The sequence below is a fragment of the Eptatretus burgeri genome, chromosome 10 (assembly GCF_056783735.1).
Source record: "Eptatretus burgeri isolate ZD-2024b chromosome 10, Ebu_testis_v1, whole genome shotgun sequence".
NCBI classification, from domain to species: Eukaryota; Metazoa; Chordata; class Myxini; order Myxiniformes; family Myxinidae; genus Eptatretus; species Eptatretus burgeri.
The window spans coordinates 12,747,208-12,768,358 of NC_140970.1; the positions used below are offsets into that span (position 1 = coordinate 12,747,208).

At 45.7% G+C, this 21,151-nt stretch overlaps 1 protein-coding gene across 4 annotated transcripts in view; it reads right to left on the reverse strand.

Annotated features, from left to right (window-relative positions):
- Window positions 1-16,604, reverse strand: part of LOC147017951 (glutamate receptor ionotropic, delta-2-like) — an 878,371-nt gene extending 861,767 nt beyond the window's left edge. For 3 of the 4 annotated variants that reach the window (XM_085897090.1, XM_085897088.1, XM_085897093.1), the window contains exon 1: window positions 15,252-15,792. In XM_085897090.1, coding sequence (XP_085753216.1) covers window positions 15,252-15,324 — 73 coding nt within the window. In that variant the 5' untranslated portion in view covers window positions 15,325-15,792. Of the gene's footprint in view, window positions 1-15,251; window positions 15,793-16,315 lie in introns of those variants that run through there. The other variant, XM_085897091.1, reaches the window with a different exon arrangement.
- Between the last annotated feature and the right edge of the window lie 4,547 nt (window positions 16,605-21,151).

The following is a 21,151-nucleotide window of genomic DNA, read 5'->3' on the forward strand; positions in this document are numbered from 1 at the left end:
GAGGAGGGGAGAGGGGAGTCTTTGGTGTAGCCTTATGGAGACTTTAGGAGGTCATGGGGGTGGAAGTGTCAAAAATAGCCAAAATATGTTTTCCGTTTTATATGGTCGCTCTATGGCAAGTATATATTTTATGCAACTCATCCTTCTTGTGGTTCCTTTCCCATTTAATTCCCACATGAAATGTTGTCAATAGATTGGGAAAGATTGGCAGATGCAGATTAACCTAAAGAAATGAAAGGTGCTGGGGATTGGGAAAAATAATGAAAAAAGACAGTATATGAGGGTGAGTCGAAAAGTATCCGTAATGATTTATTAAAAAATTGTGTTGTGTTGACTACATTGCTTATTGTACTGGGAGGCACAAGCATGAACTGTCTGTACCATTGTAAAGCACTTTCAACCTTGAACAGTCAGTAGTAGTGTCATTGTAAGGGAGTCAATATAACTGCTCCGCTGTTCGCTTGCACCAAAGAAGAGCAGCATGCAGTGATATGAATTTTGTGGGCTGAAGGTGTACCGGGGCAGAAATTCATCACAGACTTTCAACACAATATGGGAACAGTGCTTCACCACAGTGGAGTGTGTATGATTGGATTACCATGTTCAAAAACGGTCGCACAAGTGTCACTAATGATGAACGATCTGGAGGCCCATCTACATCCACAACAGATGAAAACATTCAACGAGTCCACGCCAGGAGCATTATCCCGAGCAGGAGAATCTTGAACGCAAGGTATTTTTCCACCAGGTACCTCTTCACCTGAGGGGCAAAACAGTTGTGGAACCAGTCCATGAAAATTGCTGCCATTACCCATGCCTTCCTGTTGGCCCTCTAAAACAAGAGCAGCATGTATTTGTTCTTACCCTTGAGAGCACGCAGGTTCAGGGAACTGTACAGCATCATGGGTTTCATCATACAGTCCCTTTTTGCATTTGCGTAGAGGAGAAGAGATACCCACTCCTTTGCGGCCTTGAAACCCGATACTGTCCCCTCAGGCTTCAAGACAAAAGTTCACATTGGCATCTTTTTCCAAAACAGGCCTGTCTTGTCGGCATTTAACATCTGCTCTGGCAGATACCCCTTCTCCTTGATGATCTAAGTGAGTAGAGCAAGGAATGTTTTGGCCGTCTCGTGGTCTACAGAGGCAAGCTTGGCTGACAGTTTGACATTGCAGAGATCATACCACTTCTTTAACCGGTCAAACTATCCTCTGCTCGGTCAGAATGGACTGTGGCTGCTCATACCCACATTGCTCAGCACATCACTCATAGCCACACCCACATCACTAGTGTGAGTACCACCCACGCCAGCCAGATACTCATACATATGTATTGCCTTTGCTTGAATGAGAGTTCCACTTAAAGGCAAGTTCTTCTGTGAGTTGTCCTCCATCCATACATTGTAAGCCTTCTCCATCTTTTCTTTGTGGATGTCCTGGACCTGGGTGACCAAGATGGTGCTCCGTACGATGCACACCCCAACACTTTCTCAGGTCACCTTATCATTCTTTGGTATGTTGTAAATGGTGGACTTGTCTACTCCATACAGTCTGCCCACAGAGGCCACACTCCCTCCTCTCAAAAGCTGGTCCGGCAGCTCAACTTCGTCACTTAGGCTCAGCACTTTCTTCTGCCTCTTGGCAGTCGACGCATCTCCAGCACTGGTCTTGCACTTGGGAGCCATGTTTGATCATTGAGTGGAGTGGGAGGTAAAACAGGACAAGGCAGCGGGCCAAGAAGACAGTTCGAGACCCAAGACATGCTGCACATAAGTAGTCACGTAGGAATTGTGGATCGCTGTGGGAGGGGTGAGTCGTCTGCCCATTGTTTGTGGGTGATAACATCTTACACAGCTGGTGAAGTGTTTTAATTGCGTGATATGCAGGGGATGACATATTTTGCAACTAGTGCTAGATGCAGTGAAGTGTTTTAATTGTGCGACTCATGGGGGATGATGTCTTATGGAACTGGTAATAGATGTAGTAAAGCATTCTAATTGTGTGACTCATGGGGATGACATCTTTTCCAACTGGTGTTAGATGCGGTGAAACATTTTAATTGTGCGACTCGAGGATGACATCATACACAGCTGGTGTTAGATGCAGTGAAGCGTCTAGCATGAATGGTGGGACATGCCGCCTATCTTGGTTTTTAGTGTGAATGGTGGGACAAGCCACTCAACTCGCTTATATCATGGCTAAAAACAAATTTATGCACCCGCGAAAAACAGTAAAAACACGAAGCCGTAAATGTAGAAAAATGCAAGCCGTGAATATAGCAGCAGTTTGGATTTTATCAACCATGAATACACATGGTTCGCGGACAGCGAATGTCGGGGTCCCACAGAATTGTGCTGTACAGTATACAGTATTGTTTTTGGCCCCATCTCTCAAAGGTGGTAACTTAAAAATTGAAAAAATATCGAATCTGGATCTTCATCAAAGTTTAATAAATCCGTCCTTGTCAAACACCCAACCTGTCCACAAATTTCGTCTGAATCCCTCCACAACCTTTGGAGATATCCTGATCACACCCAAACAGATCACACCCTGCTGTCAGGTCAGGTTCAATCTGTGACCTGCTACAGGTACCATGTAAACCTGTACTAACCTGTTCCATGGTCGGGTTGTCGGCGACTAAACCGTCTCCCCCACCAGGTTTTCTGGTGAGGGGGGTGTTTGGATATGGACACCCAGCAGGATTAAAAACAAAACCTGTCAAAGGGCGGAAGAGCTCCTTGTGAGCCAACGGCCATCCATATCTAGTGCCAAACTGTGTCTGCAGACGTCCTCCTGCAGTTGGGTTACTTCTTATTAGGAGGTTGGTGGCAGGATTTGCACTCCGGCCACCGTAAAACCCTTCATTCCGCAAAACGCAAAAACGCAAAAAAATCTGAAAACCCACTCCGTGGGAGTACCTCCTGTGCAGCTTCCCTTCGCAGGGCAGCTCACCGGATGACGGGATTGGGGCAAAGCCTTCGGGACCCCCAATCTTTGATAGGAGGGAAACCACGGGGTAACATCCCTGGGTCAGATTGCGGGAGAGTGTGTCGGAGTGGTGCTGAGGTGTCGTCCACCAGACGGCGGTCTCCTTGGGTTAACCTGAGGCGGTCCCTTCGGGTGGGTGCCTGGAATGTCCTATCCCTAAGAGAGGATGATCACCTGTCTCTGTTATCATCTGAGCTCAAGCGTTTGGACATCGGGATTGCAGCCCTCTCTGAGGCTCGGAGACCGGATTGCGGCGAGATAATGGTGGGGGGTTACACCTACTATTGGTCTGGTCGCTCTGATGGTTACCATACCCAAGGAGTTGCTGTAGCTGTGTCCAATAAGCTGAACCCAATGATAATTGAGGTAACACCGGTCAACGAGCGTATTATGAGATTAAGGATTCGTCACTCCTTAGGTGTCATTTCCCTGGTCTCTGTTTATGCTCCGACTGAGGCGAGTGATCTCACCGTGAAGGATGCATTCTACGCTACACTCGAGTCTGTGGTTGATCAGTGCCCCAGACGAGATACACTTCTAGTCTTGGGGGATTTCAATGCATCGACTGGAACTGATAGGGATGGTTATGAGGTGTGTGTTGGTCCCCATGGGTCAGGAACTATGAACCAGAATAGCACTAAGTTCCTTGACTTTGCAAGAAGTCATGGACTTAGGGTGGCTGGTTCATGGTTTCAGCGCCCACAAGCTCATCGCTGGACTTGGTATTCCAACGCTGGCGGTGTGGCAAAGGAGATTGACCATGTCCTCATTGACGGTCGTTGGAGGATGATCCAGAACTGCAGGGTCTACCGGAGTGCTCAGTTCCTCGATACTGACCACAGGTTTGTTGTAGCAACTCTAAAGCTGCACCTTAAATCTTGGAGAATGGTACCATCCCAGCCGAGGCTGGATGTTGCCAAGCTCAGGGATGAGAGAGTAGCTGAGGAGTTTGCGAACAGGCTGAGTGGACACTTGGGGGGTCTGGGTGCTTTGGGGGGTCCTGAAGAGTTGTGGAGCGCCTTCAAGACCACTGTCCTTGATGTTGCCGGTGGATGCCTTGGAGTTCAACGCAGGGCAAAGAAGAATTTTGTCTGTCAAGGGACACTGGATACCATTGACCAGAGTCGCAGGGCCTGGCTGAATGGCAGAGCTGAGCTGTTCAGAGAGCTGAGGCGTAAAACTGTACGTGCACTGAGGGTGGACAAGGAGGCCTATGTGCGAGGAATCTGTGAGGGGGTAGAGCATCACCTGTGGACAGGTGATTCTCGTCCCGCTTACAGGGGAATTCGCGCATTACGTTCATCCAAGCCCATCCCTCGGAGCACTACAGTTCGAGCAGAGAGTGGTAGGCTCTTGACAGAGGTGTCTGAAGTGAAGGCCCGCTGGGCCGGTTACTTTGAGCGGTTGTACGAGGCTGATCCCCCAGCTGTCGAGTTGGACGTCAAGGGTGTTACAATCCCTGTTGCTGACCCACAAATCAACTGTGGTCCACCTACGCTTGTGGAAACACGGGCTGCGGTGAACCAGTTGAAACGGGGCAAAGCTCCAGGGATTTGTGGCATCCATGCCGAACTTCTCAAGGCTGGTGGAAATGCTGCACTCGTGTCGTTGCATGCAGTTTTGTGCTCTGCCTGGAACACAGGCATCATCCCAACTGACTGGAAGAGGGGCCTTGTTGTCCCTCTCTGGAAAGGGAAGGGTGATCGCCAAGACTGCAACAACTACCGAGGGGTGATGCTGCTCTCAGTGCCGGGCAAGGTCTTTGCTCGGATAATTCTTGATAGGGTTCGCCACCATCTGCTTGACCACCAGCGCCCAGAGCAGTCAGGCTTTACACCAAAGAGGTCAACAATTGACCGTATCCTTGCCCTTCGTGTCCTCACCGAACGCAGACGAGAGTTTTGGCAGGGGCTGCTTGCTGCCTATGGTGATCTCTGTAAAGCGTTCGATTCAGTGAATCGGGATGTCCTCTGGAGGATTCTTGGTCTTCGTGGGGTGCCACCAAAACTGATCGATCTGATGTCTGAACTCTACTCTGGTTCTGAGAGTGCTGTGAAGTGTGGTGGTACCACCTGACTTATTTCCAGTTGTTACTGGAGTTCGTCAGGGATGTGTACTTGCCCCCACACTTTTCAGCCCTTGTATGGACTGGATTTTAGGGAGGATGTCGGAGAGATCAAGTTGCGGTGCATCATTTGGGAATGTCAAGATCTCGGACCTTGATTTTGCAGACGATGCAGTCATCTTTGCGGAGACTTTAGACATCCTTTTGGGGGCCCTCGAAGTGCTGAATGAGGAGTCGGAGCCGCTGGGATTACGGGTTTCTTGGGTCAAAACTAAGATCCAGGCTTTCGGTGACATCTTGGATGCTGCTGTCCTGTCTGTGTCTGTTTGTGGTGAGGATGTTGAGGTCGTGGAGAGAATCACTTACCTTGGCAATGATATTCATGTCTCTGCTGGCTGCGAGTCAGAGGTCAATAAACGTCTGGGTCGGGCCTGGGGAGTCATGGATTCACTGGATCATGGGGTGTGGTGCTGCCGGTACCTGTGCCGGAAGACGAAAGTCCGAGTCTTCAGGTCCTTGGTACTTCCAGTCTTGCTCTATGGGTGCGAGACTTGGACTCTGACCAAGGATCTGAGATGGAGACTTAATTCCTTTGGTACCAGGTGCCTTCGGAGAATCCTTGGCTATCGCTGGTCGGATTTTGTGTCCAACGAGCGGTTGCTGAGACAGACTCGGATGAGATTTGTTACCTGCATAGTCCGTGAGCGTCAGTTGCGGCTGTATGGACATGTGGCTCGTTTTTCTGATGCTGATCCTGCTCACCAGATTCTCTCAGCGAGGGAGTCTCATGAGTGGAGGAGGCCAGTGGGCCGACCACGTGCCTCATGGTTGCAGCAGGTTGACCATCATCTCAAGGAGATGGGGATGGGCCTGGCATCTGCCTGGGGGATGGCCAGACGGAGGCCCCTGGAGTACCGGCGGAAAGTGGACGCAGCGACGTGCTGTTCTGGCACATGCTCCCATACCTGACATGACCTGACCCAAACAGATAGACAGACAGACAGACAAACAGGGGTGAATACATAACCTCCGTCCACCCTTGGTGGCAGAGATTAAAATACTTGTTGAGACTGAGTTAATCGTTGATGTTCATATCATGAATTTATTGCAACTCCTGAATTTGTCACAGACTTTTACACAGCAGTGTGGGTTATCGGCTAACCTCGTGTGTATATAGGTTTTACTATAAAAACCAATATAAATACGAGTTTAGACTGGTATTTGTACAATTTATATTTTAAAACAGATATGTATAGGTTGAAGGCTAAATTGATGTATAATTATAGGCTAAACCTGCAAACAGATATACAGGTTTTTGGCTACAGCAATAATGATTTGAAAACTTGTAATTACATTCCACAAATCCTTCCCAAGCAAAAAATGATCATGGTGTCCATAGCAACTGAGACATTAATGTCTATTTCAACAAAAAAAAAAAAAAATCGCTTTTTATTTGTTTGTAGTTTGCCAGTTTCAAAAATGCTACATTTTAAGGTGTCTCAATGTTCTTTCTTTCCGCTCAAGGTGGTACTGCTTGGAAGCCTTGAGAGTTACTCGTAAATCTAGTTATTAACCGTGACTCATTACTGTACATTTTCTCACTGACTTATTACCATACAGATATGCAATTCCATGCAACAACAGGTAAAAAAAAAAATTGAATTTCACTCACCGAAATACTGCATCCATATTCTGATTATGCTGGGTAAATTTGGCCACTCCATTGTATTCACCATGAGCTATTCTGACTACAAGCAACATCAAAATAGGATTATAGAAAAAGAATGCTTTGGTTAATGACTGCTAATTAAACATGATTGATATCTTCCATGACAACCATATCCGAATTACATTCCTTGTGCAAATGGCCTCTTGAAAATTATGATGAGAAGGCAAAATATACCTATGTACGACTGTGAGATGAGGTTGTTCAAGTAAAGAAATTAATTTCGAAATTAAGCCAATTTTAGAGAGATTAAAATAGTCATACAAGGAGATTTTGTCATTAACAAATAACAACCCCACCTTCCAGATTTCTTGTTGCAACCATTTGAGATATGCTTTCTATCAGTGAATCCAACCACATATTATATGTCCTAATTCCACAAATATTACAACCCCCATCCACTAAGATATACCCCAACCAAGATATCCCCTCACTCCATTCTGTTATTTGGCACAAAAAACAGAAACCTGAGCATAGCAGTATATTTCAGAACTTCACTTTCAAACTTCCTGACAATTTCTCATATACTGTATATTACAGAAATTTGGACTTGTGGGTTAATGTCAAAGGTTTAATACTCAAATTGCAATAAAAAAAGAAGAAAGAGCTCATGCATAAAGACATTATATTGATTTGCAAACAGAGTTTTCGAGTTCTACCAACTTTTTTCCATCAGAGGATTTTCATTTCCAGTTCACAAAGTTCAACAATGAGCAATAGGAAAATCCGTTGTTGGGCTCAAGCTTGAGAGGCAGTTGTAAATAAATGTAGCATGTACCAGAAGATGAGTGGCGTTTTTGGTATGGAAAGGTTTCAAGGCTCATGGAAGAGTGAGGTGACAGAGGATAGAAGGCTAACACAAAGACAGTCACAAGGATAACAAACAAGAAGAGGAGAGCTTGAGAGAAGAGGGAAGAAAGCTTCAAACAAAGTGTGCATTCTATAAGGTATCAATAGGTCAATGACCCATGTCAGAAAATACGAGGGTTGTAATATATAAATAGTCAATGTTTGATGATTCTTTGACTGATCAAGAAATGTTGAAAATTCACAATAAGGGTGACTGCTCAGTTAAAAAAATAAATTGTTGTGACATGATCATGTATGTAGGATAGCAACACAATTTCATTGTAAAAATGTCATTCTTTATATCACCTGAGGCCAAAGACGTCTGGATCACCGCTTGTATATATACACATATTCTATATATATATATATATATATATATATATATATATATATATATATATATATATATATATATATATATATATATATATATATATATATATATATATATATATATATATATATATATATATATATATATATATATATATATATATATATATACGTACATGCACACATTGGCGACCACGGCCCGCTAAGGGACCCGTGACCTTTCGGAGTTGTCCGAGAGTCACAACCTCAATTCTGGGTGTTCGGTGGGAGACGACTCCATTGCTCCACCTAGTGGTCGTTTATTGCCGCCGAACCCTGGCCCACAACAAATTGGTGATCAGGAGTGCGATTCGGCCCCTCCACCTCCGTTGAGTAATTAACGGGATTCTGATCATCGGTGTATGGAGCAAACCACCCCCCCCCCGTTCTCTCCAAATTAGAGTGTCAAATTTGTTCTCATACGCACCATGGTGAGCCAAGATGAGCTGGAGCAGGTGGGTGTCAAGATAATGGTAAAGGAACCAGTGGCCCAGGACAACACCCCCATGCAGGAAGACATTTCCCCGGAGCCAAACCCAGAAGGGGTATTGGGAGTGGCAGGGGCGGCGAATGGCACCCCCCCTCCGTCAAATTCCACCCCCCGCCCCGATCCCTGCTGGTTCCGCACACCATCATGGCGGATCAGCTGCGCCGAGTCCACTTGACATGGGCCAGTTGATGGCAATGCTGGCAGGAATGGAAAGCCGAATGAAGGGTGATGTGCAAGAACAAAACAACAAAATGGAGGCGAATTTACAGAAAATGTAAAGCAAAATGGATGAGATGAGGGGTGATATGCAGGCATGGAGAGAGGAAATGCGGACGATTGGAAAATGGTGCCTGCACGTGGGGGAACGATTCAGTCAAGAGGGAGTGCGCAATGTGTTTGGTCCGCAATGGAGACGGGTGAGGTCGGGATGACGAGCGACGCCATGACAATTAGGGGAGAAACTTAAAAAAAAAAAAAAAAAAAAAAAACTTGGACATGAGAGGACGACAGAAATAATAAACGAGGTGACGGAGACGCAGGAATCAAAAGATGGGGACGAATGGCATCAAACTGAACAGGCACACACACAAGTAGAGATAATGGGGGACAATGAGGTTGAGCATAGGGAATGTTTCGTGACCCGGTGCGAGCATCAGAGTAACCTCCCTCAGGAACAGAGGGAGATGGTAGGCTCCCTCAAAGCAGATCGCTACCAGGTCAGTCCGGTCGAGCCGTGCGAGGTAGACTGGGTGTATGGTGCGAATGATTGCACGCGGAGCTTGGGGGTTATGGAAACCCCGGGATTTCTTGGAGTAACACGAATCCCCGATGTGATTGTCCCGGAGTATGTGTTGAAATGTGTGCCAGAAGGTAAGTATGGTGTGAGTAACATGGCGTGCGTGAGTGTGTGCATGGAAATGGACGACGGACCGATCCAGACGGGAGACTTGAATGGTGAGCCTGGTAGGCTGCACAAAGTTGTTTGGGTGACCACGCCTGCTCCGCCGGACGCTGCGTGCGAGGTCCATTCCGTGTTTTGCGAACGGCCCAAGTACGCACGTTTGCACGATCGAAAGCCGGTGCCGGAACGTCTCGACGTGGTACAAAACTGGCATGTGCACAGTGAAAAGGAAGGTTGGATGAATTCGGAACACGTGGGTTCCCATGTGGGCATGTGTGCGGGGCATCACATGCTGCATGCCGTGTGTTCTGTTTGCGGAACGCGCGGAGCGGGTCCACGAGACGATACGCTCTGGCTGGCCTGCATGGGAAACCGCGCAGATTCAGTGTGCGAGTGACATCACTGGGGACCTCGTGGCGTGAGAGCGGAGACGCGCGGAGCGGGTTCCCAGGACGATGCGCACGTGCGGGCCTGCACGGGAAACTGCGCAGGTTCGGTGCGCGGGTGATGTCACTAGGGACCTCGCAGCACGAGTAACGTGCGAGCGGTGCGTGTTGGCTCGCATGGCGAACCCTGTGAAGGCGAGCGCTTGTTGCGATGCGCAGGGCGACGACAAGGACCCAGGAATTGATTGACGGAAGGGACGAACGAGCGAGCCATAGACCGCCACCCTTGCGGTGCAAGAAAAAAAATGCCTCGCTCCAAGTACACGGCCCGGGACAGGATGTGGCAAACATCCTGCTTGGGCAAAGGAGCACTAGTTTAGTGGGAAGGGTTTAGCATTAGTTAGACCAGCCTCATGGGTCATGAGTAGTTCCTCATGGGGCCCGTGGAACAGTTAGTGGGAATTTAGGTCAGATTTAGAAATGGATTTGGGAGACATGGACCGACATGGAATGTGTCGTGTCGACGTAGCTTCGTGATAGAGTTAAATGGAACGTGCATCAGAGTAAGGGATGATGAGGGGCATGAGCTAGTTAGTGGGGATGTAGCTAGCAGTGTGTAAATGAAAAAAAAAATGAAAGAAGCATGGTGATTGAATATGGGTCAGCAGGTCCGAGGGTGTGAGTGGAGCGAATGTGAAATGCATGGTGTGAATGAATGAGTGGGGGGAAGAGTGAATCCCACCCAAGGGACCAAGGGTCAGTGTAATGTTAGTTAGTGGGTTAGTCAAATTTACCAAAAGGATGTCGTTTTGTTGATGGTGTGGAAAGAAGGCTCGAAACCTTTTTGTAGGGTGCAGGAGTTCATTGACCGGCTGGGAGCGTGGCTGTGGAAAGGTGAGTATTGAGTAGAGGGCACCACGGGCACCGGAATAATCGGCCAGAGTAGGCCAAGGGTCCAAGGGACCGGGATTGTGTAGTGGACACGGGCGACCCTCGGAAAGGGACCCGGAGCACCAAAACACCACGTGGGCAGGGAAGGGGGGCAATCCAGGAAGGCCCCCTCCCACGTTCATAGGGAGCAGGTAGGCTCGGAGACAGCCTCAGGGCCCGGGGGTGCCATAGTTTGAGTTCGGCAGATGGAAGTCCCTGCCTGTTGAGCCACGCTGCCCAGCCACAAAATTGTCCAAGGGCACGAGAGAAAATTTGAGGGCAGGGCCAAAATTAATAATGGACACCAACACAGGCGACAGGAATCATGGTTATTAGAAAAGATAGTTTAAAGTTCCAGGCCTGTTGAAAAGCCCGGGGATAGTTTAAAGTGTAATAAATGCTGGGATAGATAGGAAATGTAACCCTTCACACCATCCATCCCTTTGCTCTCCGTAGGGCACTGGACTCACTTTCGGAAGATTGCTGAACTCTGTGGAGGTTGTTCTGAAGCTTTGTTGGGCCTCGAGGCAGGACACTAGTCTCTCCCTTATTCCCCTCCAAAAAAGATCTTAGGGGTTGGGAGTAGACCGATAGGATAGGTTAGCCGGACAAGGACAATAGGAGGGTTAGGGTCAAGCAATTATAAGAAAAATAAATAAAATAATAAAAAGGGGTCTAAATTTGTTTTCTTGTTGCAAACTAAGGGAGTGGGTATGGACAAAGGCAGGCAAGGTTGGGGGGAGACAGTAGGGTAGGTCCAAGCCAGTTTTCGGAGTGGCCGGCACCACCGCACTCCCTCCACACAACCTCACGGGACCATACCAGAGGCCGGCCAGCTTCATCTGCTGGCCTGTAGTGCTACACTTGCTGGTCCGCATTTGCCTTGCCATGCTTCACTTGCCTGCATTTGTCTTGACCCCATGCCTGCTGCCCATGTGTCATCATCCTCAACCATGAGTGCCAGGACCATCCATCTCCAGTGTTTTGCAAGGACTGCCCTACAGGCAGCCCCATCATTCATCATTTTGTGTGTTTGCATCATCTCCATTTCCATCCAGTCCATTCACAAGGAGCCAGGGACTGCATTGAGCAGCCGGCTACCTCCCGATTCTTGCATAACGGCCACTTCAAATGGCCTTTGGGACGGTGCATGGCCTGCCGTGTTAGGGTGAGTTGCCTCCAGCGGCTGGGGTATGAAAGGAACATAGAAGAAGGTTCACTGAAAGGAACACCCAAGGGGGACCTTTTGAGCAGGCCCTGAGGACGTCTCACCCACACAAAATGATTGACCTTGCTGTGCCTTTTTCCCCACAGATAACAGGTCCTGGGCCATGGTTAGTGTAAACAGATAAGGTAAAATTGTAAATAAGTTTTGCAACCCACCTGTGTGTCTGTCTTAGCACCGGCAATTTAGTTAAGTTGTCCGTGCGAGTCTGTTAGTTTAGTTACGTAGCGTACTAGGTTATTTATTTTTGGGACATGCATACAAATGTCGCACTCAGGGTTCCGGAGGTAAAACGTACTAGGGGAAAAACCTACACCTGCATGGCACATGAAAATTTGACGACTCGGGACGAGTCTGTAAAAAGGGGAGGGGATAGTGTTACGAATTTGGAAGCCTTGTGCACACAGACAGCAGTCCCCAAGTTTAGTCATCTCATTAAGTATGTGTTTATAGTTAGGGTCCCCTACCTGTATCGAACGGGAATTACATGTGTGCGCTACGAATTATTGTATAGTCAGGTTTATTAGATGTTTTAACAACGACTACTTCATCATCAACAACAACAACTACTACTACTACATCCACGACAACAACAGCACGCCGTCCTGCACTCGACCCGGTACAGCATTACGCACGTGGGTGGAGCCTTCATTTCCTCGGGTCGAAGCTCCGCTCTGAGGAGTAACAGAGCATTTCCTCCAGCCAATGAGCGGAGGGTGAGCACCACACGCACGCCCCAGCCAATCGGAAGACCGCCACGAGTCGCCTGACAACCCACGGTCCAATCAGGAGGTGAGTGGGGGAAGAAGAAGCCCCTCCCTCCTCAAGAGGAGGAGTGTGGTTGTCTGGACCAGTGTTCGAGAAACGGTGATCGTGGCGCGGTCTGTGGTTGTCGACGAGCGTTCTGCAGATGGTTGTGGTCGTGGCTGGAGCGGTCTGAGACAGCGATGATCGTAGTTGAGCGGCCTCGTTCATGGGCCGTGGGTTCGGGTCCCACCATGGTGGAACAATGGGAGGGGTGTGGACGGAATGTCGTGTGTCGTTGTCAGTGTCATTGTCGTTGGCTTGGGCGCGAAGAGCTTGGTGGACAAGAGTTGTGGGCAGGAGTGGGGTGGATGAAAGGAGCCGTGCTTGCTGTTTTGCGCTGGTCGCTGGCTGCACGGAGAAGGCGGTTTTGTCGGCACGTGGACGGATCGGAGTTCGAGTGCCCTGACGATTCGCCACGCGGGTTCCGTCCCGAACCACAAGCCTGGCACAAGCTCCCGGACCATGCCCCGATGACCATTAGCCACCAGGTGCTGCATTTCTGAGCACGATTCCCTGCGACGGTAGGTACTCTTTTACTCTGACCTCCAAATCGTCTCTCCTCACGGGTGCGAGGGGAACAATAAAATCCTGGTTTCTTTTCTTTTGTGTGTGCGTCTGAGTGTGTTGGGCCCGTCTTTTAAGTAGGAATTAAATTGTTCAAGTGTTTTTATTTGCATCATTGTAAATATTCCTTGCTTGTATGGTCACTTTGTCTTGCTTCTTTTGTCTTTTATTTTCTGTAAATAAAATAATTGTTTAAATGTACCAGCTCGTTTTCTGTGCTTTCCTCCATTGGCCTAGCATGGTGCATATTGAGAATTAGTAAGGCAGTTCGTGCCGTAGGTTGTTCATTTGGTCCAGTGCGGCTTTGGTAACTTCCGCTCGGTTACGCCGGATCAGAGTCGGTGATAGCGACTCGATTCGGACAAAGTCGGTCAAGGGTGTGGTTGGATGGCGTGGGAATTTAGGTATATTGAAATTAGGCAATTAACCCTACCCCACGCCGTCGAAATATTGGCGACAACGGTCTTCTAAGCGACCCGTGACCTTTCGGAGTAGTCCGAGAGTCACGACCTAAATTCCGGTGTTAGTTGGGAGACGACTCCACTGCTCCACCTAGTGGTCGTTTATTGCCGCCGAACCCTGGACCACAACAATATATATATATATATATATATATATATATATATATATATATATATATATATATATATATATATATATATATATATATATATATATATATATATATATATATATATATATATATATACACACACCACAGGGTCGTTAACAAATTCAAACATTGTATTTCAAAGGAAGGAAAAAAAATGCAGTAAACTGTATTGGTGTTTGGTAATAATAGCACCATTGGTGCATTGATGCATGAGAGGCACCACATGAGACAATTGATACATCCGTTGACTTAAATGTAAAACTGAAAAATTGAAGAAACTAAAGTTGCGTTGCCAGGGATGAGACATAAAAACCCTGCCACATTTTTGTGGAGCTGCACAGAATTGTGATTACCTTGTATGAACATGATTCCCCACAAAACCAACACCCCCACAAAGCCAATTGCGAGAGAGTGCAGGAGGTCGGGTTTGGAGTGACGAAAGTGAGCCACAAACCTACAAAAACTCCTTGCGACCAAAAACCATGAAATTTCTGGAGAGAAGCTTTGCAAGTAGATAAACATGTGCAAGCAGCAGGTTGTTCTTTATCATTTCAGTGTCAGCTCAAAAAAAGCTAACGGTGGAATGGATCTGCTTGTTTGTATGCGATCTACTAAATCTGCTCTTCAAATTCGACCAGACCACATGGTTCAAATAAGATTCGATGTGAAAGTCTCAAGTGTTCAGTAATGGTAAAGCATGCGTTCGTGATTCACGATCCCAGTGAAGTGCGCTTTGTGTTCTCCAGAGGTTGAAGCAACGCTCTCAGATAGTGCGGCTGAACTGCATGTGCCACTTATTCATTTCATTACAGGAGTAGTGATGAGTGCTGCGCATCCGTTGGCTGTGAATTGTAAAGGTCGGAGTGAGTCTTTGCGAGGGAGCGAACCCATTGATGGTGCGATGAGCTGTGGCTGATCAAGAAGAAGCACGACAGGAACCATGACAAGATACTATGGGAGATGCAGGGGAGAGGAGAGTGAGGGAGGTGGAGGTAGGGTCGGTCCCATGGAATGTGATGTGCTACGGCGGGTTGCACAGACACACGACATAGATAATCATCTCTTTTACGTTGCCCACAAGGACTCTGCGCACGCTGCGCGATGACCCCCTAAAAAAGACCTCACGGATGAAAAGTGCACCTCATGCACCGACTTCTCAAAGTTATATATTTTGGGAGAACTAAAAGCAGTTTTCAAGATGACTGACGAGTTAACAATGGAAACACAACTCGAACAAGTGAAAGTGAGCAATGCATTCTAGCAAACGGTAGAGATTGCCATTATGCCATTAGCAAGAGTGAGACACTCAGATGAAATCAGGTCCGAGTATCCTCACCTATGTGAATGATAGAATCAGCAGCCACCATGGAACACATGAGGATGAGCAGGTAGAGATTGGTGATCTGCATCTTTGAGCTTTGGATGTCTGACTTTGTGGGTCCGCTTTTCTCGAAGCCAGTGTCTCTTCCAGAGATCGCAATGCGAGCGCGCACGTATCCTCTGGAGATCAGGGCGAGGCAGGACCCAGCACGACAGGGTGACAGGCGTGGTGTGAGCACATTGAGCAATGTGCGGTTCAGAGGAGTTGCGGCTGGGAGGAATGAGGTCCGGTTAGGAAATGGTGCTCAGCGTCCGCTTGGGTGTCAAGCTCGTGCGCACGAGTTCAGGTAGATGCGGAGAAGGCGACGCACTGTGCGCTGTCTCTCCTCCTGCCTAAGCCCTCAAGGCTACAAATTAGAAACGCCGCCGATATTGGCTATCTGTGGCCCGGAAGGGGGAGGGAGAGTCGATGTGCCTGGAGGAGGACACGGTGACAGGGGTGAGGGATAGAGAGTGCAGTGAGTGCGCAGACCGCAGAGAGCGTCGAGTCCAATGCGGTCGTGAGTCGCTGAATGCTGGAGGAAGGGAGGGAGGAAGGGAGGGAGGAAGGGAGGACGATCAGTGAGGGAGGGGAGAGTGGTATAAGGAAAAGGTGGGGTGGGTGGGTGGGGTAGAGTGAGGGAAGAGGAAGACGTGTTGGGTTAGAAACAGCGAAGGATGGGCGAGTGGGAAAACAAACGAACCCGTGTGAGCCGCGCTTCGGCTCAACGGGGTGAGCTGAATCAACGGATGCAGGAAAAGAGACAGTGGAAAGAGAAGTGATGTTTTCACATTAAACATGCCCAGGAGTCCCCCAAAATCCATTTGCGATATGTCTAATGAGGGTGAGAGGGTGAGTGTGTGTGTGTACATTAAAATACATTAAAAACATTATATGTATACATTAAAATACATTATATACATTGTATATAATGTATACATTAAAAAAAAATGGATGTATATTTATTTTCCAGAATAATTATCGTTTGGTAAAAGGCGTATGGTGGAGGGCAAGAACAAGTGTTTAATCAAAGAACCTGCCTGTTTGTAGTCCCTCAGGTTGAGCTGGTAGTGCAGTTCTGCATTCAAGTGGGAGCGACATTGAAGATAAAGAAGAAAAAAAAAAAAGATGAAAAGGCGAGATTGTATCCGTTGGAAGCAGGAGGAAGCGAGTGAGCGGGTGGTTGCAGGTGACGATCACGCACCGAGCTCAGTATACGAGCCTTGGTGAGAGCGGGACATTAGATCCGCCGTTCCTCGTGTGCGCGCGCAAATCCGAGATGATGAGAAGCGACGGGCGCGCAGGCACGAGGAACCAGTTCTCCCCGCACGTGGCGAATGAAAGCTGAGCGGGAGAGTAAGCGGAGGCAAAAAAAAAAAAAATGCACACGACGCATATATACGAACAGCTTTCATGGAGCATTCACTGTGCGACGGTGAATTTGTTTTTGAAACCGTGAATAATTGCACCTAACTTCAAGTGTCCTTTTAGAAAAGCTTTTGCGCTGAGACTGCACAAATGTGTTCCTCATGGGCCTCCGTAAACTGTTATTTGGTGAAGGATTCCTTCAGGAAGAGTGGCCTTTAGTATGAGCAGTTTAAGATAAAGTAATTGTTGATCTCTAATGGAAATGTTTGTTTCCACTTGGGGAAATAAGAAGAAGAAGAAGAAGAAGAAGAAGAAGAAGAAGAAGAAGAAGAAGAAGAAGAAGAAGAAGAAGCGAGTGGTTGGGAAAGAGACCTTTGCAACCAACAGAGCTAGTTGGCCAGTTTGGGATGTGTTGGAGGTAATTGCATTGAAAAATGGAATTTTATCTTCATCCCTTATCGTGCAAAACAGACCGAGTTGCTTGATGATCATCACTAACACTTTATCACACCTGCAACAGGCCTTGCTAAAGCCAAGTGTCCATGGCGGTGTGATTAAAGGCTGCAAAAATATCACAAAACATGAACAAACCACAAGCAAAACACAGACAAAACAGCGAAAGTAAAATAATACCAAGGTGGAATGTGAATGGGGATGGAGGGGAGTCGCCCCATCCATTAAACCTCCTCCCTCATCCAACGTACGCAAACAAGCGAACAAACAAAAAAACTACAAATATAAAGAAAATCAACATAAATAACCTCATCAGCACTGCAAGCAACCTTGTTCCACAAAAAAAGAATTTTATTAGATGAAGTTTTTAATTTTGACAATTTTTTTTTATTTTAATACATTACATTTTTCATTTATTACATTAAATCTTCTATTTCATTACATGAAGTTTTTAATTTTATGACAATATTTTATTACATTGTTTTTAATTTTATGGCATTAAGGTTTTTTTATTTTACGACATTAAGTTTTTAATTCTATAACATTATTTTATTATATTGTTTTTAATTGTATTACATTAATTTTTAATTTTATGACATTGTTTTTTTTTATTTTAATACATTCAATTTTAAATTTTATTCCATTAAGATTTTAATTTTTTGACATTAAGCTTTTTATGTTATTTACATTAAGTGGTTTTTATTTTATTTCAATACATTAAGATATTTATTTTATTAAATTAAGTTTTATATTTTACGACATTATGTTTATAATTTTATGACATTATGTTTTTATTTTATTTTAATACATTCAATTTTTAATTTGATAGTTTTTTATTGTCTGATATTAAGCTATTTATGTTGTGACATTAAGTATTTTTTTACATTTTAATTCATTAATTTTTTATTTTATTGCATTAAGATTTTAATTTTATGACATTAAGTTTTTAATTTTATTACATTGCGAGATGACCCGTGAACCCACTGGGTTCCCATTGTGACAGCGGTTGATGAAAAAACATTTAAAAAAACAAGATAGCTCCAGCGAACTATACCGCTGAGGTTGTTTGCATTGATCAAATAATCCTGAAGAGTACTTGACTGAATCGGGACTTGATTTTTTAATAATTTTTTTTCGTTGCCCAATTTGAAGGAAACTTGATATTACGCGTCATTGTGAACAAAAAAAAAAAAACCGGAGAAAAGAAAGTCGAAGAAATTATTGTGCGTAATCTTCGAAACAATTATATTTATTAATGAACACGGAAGTATTAGATCAAAGTGGCGATGTTTATGTTATGCTTAAAAATATTTTATGCTTAAAAGGGGGTTGGTTCTGATAGAAGAATGTTATATTTGTAAGAAGCAGGATTGCACTTCTTTTAAAGTAGATCCACAACCTGAAGTTTACACCTTTCCCCTTTTGCGATGAGAACCTCCTCCATTCTCCCACCCTCAAATCATATCCATCTCTGGATATCCATCGTGGAAATGGGCTGGCAATAGCCTCCACTGTCACCAATGAGCCATCACACCAACCCTGTATGGCATTGTGAAAAAGACAAGGCTTAACTTTCTACTTCTGTGTCCTCTTTTACAGCTTTGGGATATAGCTCATGTAAAGATGAGGTAACCCTTGCATTTCATGTTTTATGGTTAGTTATTGGTGTTTGTGGTTTGCTTCATCAGACCCCACAGACTCAATATGCCCAGTGGAAAATAAGTACGGGTCGACTTATTTATTGAACACTAGCAGGGGTACCCAACGTTGCCCAGTGCTGTTATAATCCTGTTGGCAATTTGAAGAAATCAATTTTTTTTTCTATTTTTGTGCTGGCCTGAAGTACTTCCCAACAACCACTAGAAATGGGGTTGGAGATCAATTAGTATTACCCTTTATATAGCAACACTAGAACGATTTTTTAAAACTCTTGAAAACATCTTCTGAAATGACATTGCAATTAAATTTTTAATTTTCAAACAAAATATCAGGTAAAAAAAGGGGAAATCTGGGGGGAAAGACTGCATGATAAAGTACGGTAGCAGGCCTATTAGGAATTTCAAAGAAAAGGGGGAGGGGAGGTTACAAATCTAAAAGTGTAAACTGTTCACTTCAGAAAAGTTGAATTTTTCGTTGAAATTATGTTGAAGAATGTTTTTCCCATCCACAAAAGGGGCTGAAGTGGTCCAAGATTTTAGAGTAGGGGTGTCATTTTAGAAGGGTTGGTACCCCCACTTGTCTCTGTTACGATTTTCTACTTGCAACAAACTTCCAAGTTGGAAAGCGTTTACCACATCAACCTGATAGCCTGATACTTCTTCAACTTCTACTCCCACTTTGATTGGCTCCAATTAATCCCACCTTATCGTGGGGTCAGCTTAGGGGTAAGTTTGGTGCAAATCAGCTGATATTCAGCTGGAACTGACTTGGGCAGGACTTTGAAATTTGTTGAAGGTGCCAGTAATAATGCCCCACAGTGTATATTTTGCAAAGACTTATCTGCATATTTGATGTCCAACGAGTCATGCTCTCAGACAGAATCTCAACTTAACCACAACGTCCATCCGAGGGATAGCAAGCTTTGTGATGAAACGTCCTACATCTGAAGCATCAATCTGACAGTGCATTGTTGGATTGGGAATCGAAAATAAACTAGACAGCTCAAAGGCAGGTGCACTACCCCTGCACCATCCTCTTGGATTGCAAACACCTAATGTTGAACAATATTGATCACAGCCCAACAATGGCGAATTATAATAACAACATTGATGAGTACATGGAAAAAGCCCTGCTGATGTTACACAAATGAAGTGGATCATACACTGCAAAATCATAAAACGTTGAAACACCTCCTTCCTCTACTCACGACAAGTCTTGGCCAATTTGTCAATGATGCATCGCTCATGGAATTGTTTTTCGCAGAAACTGCACACATCGTTATACAGCGTGGATACGGGGGTACACCTGATAACACAATATCGGGTAATTAAGTGGCACTTTAACAAGATTGCTGTATCATTATTTTGAAAAAACCATTGCTGTTTCAGACCATTGGCTTTAATCTCGATCTACAAAGGGTTGAGGACCATATGGATGCTTCCTCGTTTGGAGGTGATGTGTTCGTATAATTTATGTCCATGACGTCAGCGTCGTGTCATGGAGTCAGCGTGCTTCTTCAGTTGAATTTAATATTCCTGGCTGCAAACCATCTGACTGGTGATCAGCAGGGCAGAGACAATGTTCTCGTGTGACAGGCAACACTTGTTGCTAACAGGTCACGCAGCAAGGGTTGTGATGGGAATCGATATGTGGCCTTGCTGCCTCATCAAGTTAGAGGGTTTGATTCAGATATACACGTACGCATAGGTGTACGCGTATACACACCCTCTAAAAAGTAATTAGACTGACTTCACAGATATTTTATTCCAAAAAATACATTGAAATCATAGCTTGTCCCCTTCAAATAGTTTCCCTCCAGTCTCACACACTTTTCCATCCTCTTCTTCCACGCTTTGATGCGCCCCCAGAAGGCTTCTTCTGGAATCCTCCGGAGCTCCGTCGTCATGGTCCTTTTGATGGCCTCCACATCAGGAAAGTGGGTTCCCTTGATCAGCCCCCTTGAGCTTGGGGAATAGGAAAAAATCACAAGGGGCCAAGTCTGGCAAATACGGGGGTTGCTCCAGAGTTGGCACACTCCTCTCCACCAGAAGCTATTGGATGCTCAGGGCACTGTGAGCAGGGGCGGTGTCATGGTGGAGCACCCAGTTGTTGTTCTTCCACAGATCCCTCCTCTTGTCCGGGACTGATCTCATAAGGCGCCGGAGAATCTCCTTGTACACGTATTGATTCACTGTTTGACCCTGTGGTAGAAACTCAATGTGGACGATGCCGTTGATGTCAAAAAACACGATGAGCATCACCTTGACCTTCGACTTTGACATCCTTGCTTTCTTTGGTCTTGGCGATGCCGGACTTTTCCACTGACAACTCTGCCGTTTGGTCTTGGGATTGTATTCGAATATCCACGATTCATTGCAAGTAATGACTCTCCCGAG